Genomic DNA, 6,000 nt, shown 5'->3' with positions numbered 1-6,000 from the left:
GTAGTGCATTTCTTGTTAAAACGGCAAGCTTTTTCTTTTTTACCAAAATGAAAAGAAAACATTCATTTCTTTATAAATATTTTAAATAGTTTAAATACATATTTCATACCAAGGATATAAAAATAGCCTCTCTTTTTTTTTTGATAAATAAAGACATGTTCATTTACATGGCAAATAACGTGCAAGAGCTAACCACTGGCCATCAGCTCTATTTGACTGATTGTCTAGGAGATGACATGCAGTGATAATTGTCCCTTTGCCTTCACAAAAAGAAAAATAGATCAGCAGGAGCTGTGCACTCCTGAGGCCAACAATGCTGTGGATATTGTTCAGGAATGACCAACAGGCACTCAGGAAAAACCTTTGCTGCACTTCACAAAAGTCACCGAGGACAAAATGAATCCATAAATTCTTTGTCTGGGACTTCTAGCTGCTCAGACCCTCAGGGTCTTTGGACTTTTAAAAAGTCTGTCAAACAGACCAGTAAGTGAATACCTGTATAGGAAACTGTTTCTGCTGTGTTTCTAAGGATCTAGCAAGTGTTTGCTACAGTATGGACTTGGTTCTGCCTTTGGCTGGCTCCTCACGCACTCGCCTGCAGGACTCCCAGCTCTGCCCCGTCTTCACACCTGCCCGAGGCAAAAAAGGCAAACTGAAGCTGTCATGCAGTGGTGGGTTTGAAACTGGCAGCCGCTGCACGTGCGTGAATATCATAAGTTTATGGCTTTATTATCTTTCATTTCTTCTGTGCTTGTGACGATTTCCAGTGGAAAGTTCTCCAAAGGTTCCATAGACATCGATGCCGCTCCTTCCCTGTCCCAAGATCCTGGCAAGTTTTCCAAACTGAAGGAACTCGTGGCTCCTTGGCTGAGGCTGCCCTCCTCTGATCTGCTTGGGAGAACCAGGTGCAAAGACGTTTCCGAGGAGGAGCAGACAGAGGACGAGAGAGTCGCTGAAATGGACTGCAGAGGGGTCAGTGTAGAATCTGAATGTGGAGAGATGCACCTTAAAAATTGCAGATGACCTTCTTGGACAACCTGATAGTGGGCAGGTGAATAATCAAGGTTTGGAGAATGATAAAGTTCACTGTCTGCTGGATTTTGCTCGTGAGCTCCAGTTCGCTGGGGGCTGCTCCCCACAGAGGAGGGATCAACACTCCAAATGTCTGAGGTGACATTACCATGACAGAGTTGTGCTTGAGTATAAGCAGCTCCACCTGCTTGCAAGTGTAGGCAAGGTTGGTGCGTACTCCAGGTCATCCTGGTCTGTAAGCTGTCCCTGGAGGGACACACAGATGTGGTGTGCAGAGAGCAGAACCGTGACGACTGCTGGGGCGACAGAACATTTTCTAGAAGTCGCATCACATTCCTCATGTCTTTACCTAACTGAGAGACCTCCTGAGTCAATGTCGTTACCTGTGTGGATAAAGCAAAGCAGAAGACAATAGTCAGAGGTGCATGGCACTGATTTCAGAGCAGTGAGGCGGGGAAACAAGATTTCTCAGCAAGAAGGTCTGAAAGGCTGCTCCGCGTCCAACTCCAGCCAAATCCAAGGGGTGAATGGAGAAGTTGGCACCTGATATAAAGCCATCCTTATTCTGAGGGAACCTAGAGATACATTCATAGTCTGGCATTCTTAATCAGTAACTCTGACGTTCTTGAACAAAATTAAGAGACAGGGGTCAATTATCTCTTGTATCTCTTAAATACAGGCAGTATCATTTACTTCCCCTGAGTTAGTGGATTACACAGTGGTGCACACAAATCTTCCTGGACACCTCAAAAGCCAGTATGGAGTGGTGGGTGTTATATGTAAAGCACTCAGCACACCATCTGTCCAGAGTAGATAGTAAATGATAGCTCTCACTTTTGTCATTTCTGGCCGAGATCCATGCTTATCGTAGGCTCAGGGGCAAACTGGCCTTCAGCGGTGATGAAGGTGGTAAGCAAGAACCCACACCAGGTTTGTGAGGAAGGGAGTTTGCAGAAGGAGGGAAAATAGCAAAATAAGAGAAACCTGCTAGGCAGGTAGGTGCAGATCAGCATGGTAGAGAGCCTGGGGATGTTGCAGTTGATCAGTGAACCTGGAACCTTGTGGGGTTATAACCCAGATTGTGTGATATGTGCTTTATTCACTTTTCTATGTAAGTCATTTAGCTTTTGTGAGATTTTCCAAGTAGACACAACTCTCAAACACCTAAGAACCCCTGAAGAGTCTTCATTGTTCGTTTTACAAAAAACCAATAATAAAATTTGCCAGAGGAATTGTTTTCTTACCAACCGTATCACTTTTTTTAACCATGGAAGACCACCAGAAGATTGAATCTAGCTTTTCTGGAGTGTTTACATTCTTCAAAGTGGGGAAACCCTGTATTTCGGAAAGCAGGATACAAATATGTATTTTCTAAACTTTGGTGAGATTTGTAACACTAACACAATGTTGTAATACTTTGCCTTCAGCTGCTGCAAGACTGTATTTTATAAAGGACCTTCTATGACTTGAGTTTACTATCATGAATTGAAAAACTCCAACATAAGCAGCTGAACCTGTTGACTATCCTCAAAAAAACTAAAACAACAGGCAGTTCCACTTCAGTGATGCCAGATCCAAGATTGCTGTTTTGGGCAAACTTTTTTCAACCTTGACGTATACATTCCTAATTCCTCCAGCAGCTTAATTCATTCCACTTCCTGCGAGTGCGTTCTGAAACTAATTCTCCCTGGCAGGCCCATCAGGAGGTAGTGCCGCTTGAATCAGGCATTTAAAAAAGGCCAGAAGGAGGTTTTTCCATGGGTCAGGCAACCAACTGGTAACACCTGTCTTGAAATTGCCAGGCCAAAAGTATTTCTGCCTTGCTGCTAGCATGGAACTCGAGTTACTCAATTGAACACTTGTCCGGGCTTTTCAGCAGATCTGAAACTTCTGGCGATAAAAATATACCTCCGAGCCTCACGTTTAAGAAGCAAAACAGTGAATCTGAGAAAGATGCTATGTGTTTTGAAATTTTCACTGCAGGTTTTCTAATTTCATGACCTGCCAAAGCCTCAATTTTTTTTTTTTTTAGATTTTATTTATTTATTTGTCACAGAGAGTACAAGCAGGGGGAATAGGCAGAGGGAGAAGCAGGCTCCCTGCTGAGCAAGGATGCCGATGGCAGGACTCGATCCCAGGACCCTGGGATCATGACCTGAGCTGAAGGCAGATACTTAACCAACTGAGCCACCCAGGCGTCCCTGCCAAGCCTCAATTTTAAAGTGCATGGCTCACATTTAAATCAAGATCTGGATCTTGGCACTGCAGACATACACCCATGGGCTCCATCTTGAATTGATAAGCTCTTCTATCAAGATTTCAGAAGAGAAGGCTGACACTAAATGAGGTATCTGAAGGGATATATTGACCACCCATTTCTGTGGACTGTCTAAACTTCATTCCTGTATCAAATTGACCAGGGGTACATTAACTCCCGGTAAAATGCTTTCAATAGGCCTTTTATTAGTATTGAAGAAAAACAGTCTTTAAGGAACCATTTGCATTTTAGGCACATCAACAATTATGTTATTCAATAAATCTTTGAGTAAATTTATAATACAATATGCTTTCAGGTACCTTTTTCTCTATTGGATCTATAAACAGTGCTAAGATAGGCAGGGATACATTATTATTTCCCCACCTGTAAAATGGGGACACTAAGGCCCCAGGTTAAATGACATTTTTAAGATCGCTTATTTCATGAAGGACAGTCTTTGGCCTGGAATTCAGGCCTTCTAAGTTTGGTGCTCTTTCTGTTATAGTATATTATCACATGGGAAAGGAGATATTGCTTAAGAGTTGAGAGATCTTTGCTAATGTGGTCAGAATTTGTGAAGGGCCCAAATGACACAAAAAGGTAGCTTCACGTGTAGAATCTATCTGAAATATTAATTCAACATCAAGTAAGTAAATACCATCATCTCTAAGTCAGAAACCAATTAAGCACAGCAAAATCTCCTCATATCAAATTACACAAATAAAACAACAAAAACAGTGTGCAGCAAGAGGAATTTGGAGCCAGACAATATGTCAACATACATATTTCTGATGAACTATTGTTTCTAGACTTCAAAATAAACAGGTATTTTTCCACAGGTGAAACACCATTTTATGGCCACATCCTTGACATCAAACTTTTACCGTGCATTTGTCCAACTTGGAGTTCATGAACTTTGAATGGGAATCCAGAGTCTTGACTGGCTGCCGGAATGTAAACAAGCATTAACATCTCCAGAAAACAAAATCACTATATCAGCTTGAACTAAAAGCTGCAAGGAATCCAAGGAAATAGAGCTTTCTTTAGCTCTGAAGGGTAATGATCAATATATATCAGGGAAGAATTCTGTCACTGTATGAGGACACACCCTTGCACCTTATTAAAGATACATGAGAGAATTAATCCCTGTTGGGTAAGGGATCTCTCCCTTCACAAGGACAAAGGCGACTGTCACAAGGAAAGATGGCATCTACTGGAGGTGGATATTCTGGTGACACGGAAGGTGACAACATACTGCCACAGAAAGTTCTACGCTTTTGCTCACTGCTTTCTGCTGGGCTTGCTAACAGAATTCATTCTAAAACAGGGGAGACCTTATTTTTAATCAAATGTGGAAAGCAAAGAATGCAGTCTCTACTTTCCAAGGGTGGTGAGGCTTAATGCCTTTTTTATAGCATGCTAAGATGTGCATTTGCTAAAAAAAGTTGTTGGGGCTACTTTGTGAACAAAACTCCACCCATTTAAGGAGCTATGCCTCCAAAATACAACTTAAAATCAGGGTACTACAGAAATAGGTCAGTAAAAACAAACAAAAAAATCATTCAGATCAAATGAACCAAAGTTTTCCCACTTACCTCAACACCTGATTATATTCTTTAAATGTCTTCTGCTACTCATATTAGAAGACACAACCTCTTTTTGAGTGGGTATTACTAAGCCCTTCACAAGCCCCATCTCATTTTTTTCTTTTCTTTTCTTTTTTTTTTGACCCTGAGATCAAGACCTGAGCCGAGATCAAGAGTCAGACGCTTAACCAACTGAGCCACCCAGATGCTCCCCCCATCACATTTTTTAGTGATATCTATTTACTGACTCCCATATCTCATGACTATATTCTGAGTGCCAAGTAACAAACTTAACTAAATTATTCAGAGTTGTTTTATCAGTTGAAATTTGGTAAACCTTTTTGCATCCCTGGTTGCTAACCTCACTGGCTATTTTAGATGTGGCCTTCTGATTATTTCTACTTATAAAGATAAAATAGATAAATAAACCATAACTTAATACACATTTTCTCTTCCTTGTGTATTAAGTTATATTTCCTTTATCCATTTTTTTCCTCTCCTTCCTCTTCCTTCTCCCAATTTTTCTGTGAATAAGAACCCATCAGTCTGGGATTTAAAACTGTTGGCCAAACCAGTTCACCATCACCATCTGCAGAGCCATTTCTTCACATCCAAGATTTCTCTATCCCTTCCAAAGTCCCAACTGCTAGAAAGAAGTGTTGAAAACACCATCTGTGCTTCCAAGTGGTTCAGTTTTCTATCCAAAACTTTGGAGCATCTAAAGATTCTTCCCTCCGCTGTTCTCCCAGTAACATGTATTTTACCACACAAATCCTTAGGTGTTTAGCAGGTTTGGGGCAGTGCATTTGGTCTTGTTGAGCAGCACCTTCTGTCATAAACAGAAACACCCATGCAACAATAGACTGGTCAGTTATCCATGATAATCCACACAGTGGTCTTTCCATACCTCTAAAAAGGAACTCACTAATTGCCACAATTCTTCTATTTTGGCTATCTGTAGGTTTGCTCAGAACTTCTGCTGGCTTAGAATTAAGCATTCTTGCCTACATTTCCAGAGTATCCTGGTTTTCTTCTCTTATGTTTAATTTGCTCCACTGATGTGATGTTACTTCTCGCCCTCCTCTCAATCATATGTCCACAGATGCTTTGTTGTGAGGATTAAAT

The 6,000-nt window shown here is 41.2% G+C and overlaps 1 protein-coding gene across 1 annotated transcript in view; it reads right to left on the bottom strand.

Moving 5' to 3' along the window:
• Nucleotides 1–696: 696 nt before the first annotated feature.
• KCNH8 (potassium voltage-gated channel subfamily H member 8) overlaps nt 697–6,000 on the bottom strand; it is a 365,063-nt gene continuing 359,759 nt past the window's right edge. Inside the window, exon 16 of the mRNA XM_025870524.2 lies at nt 697–1,415. Within this exon, the coding sequence (XP_025726309.1) occupies nt 711–1,415 (705 nt within the window). The 3' untranslated portion in view covers nt 697–710. The remainder of the gene's footprint in view (nt 1,416–6,000) is intronic.

Source organism: Callorhinus ursinus, unplaced genomic scaffold, assembly GCF_003265705.2.
Source record: "Callorhinus ursinus isolate GAN/ISIS: 27379988/994484 unplaced genomic scaffold, GSC_fseal_2.0 scaffold1, whole genome shotgun sequence".
In the NCBI taxonomy this organism is placed as follows: Eukaryota; Metazoa; Chordata; class Mammalia; order Carnivora; family Otariidae; genus Callorhinus; species Callorhinus ursinus.
The sequence above is the reverse complement of the archived record's forward strand: the minus strand, read 5'-3'. Positions and strand labels throughout refer to the sequence as shown.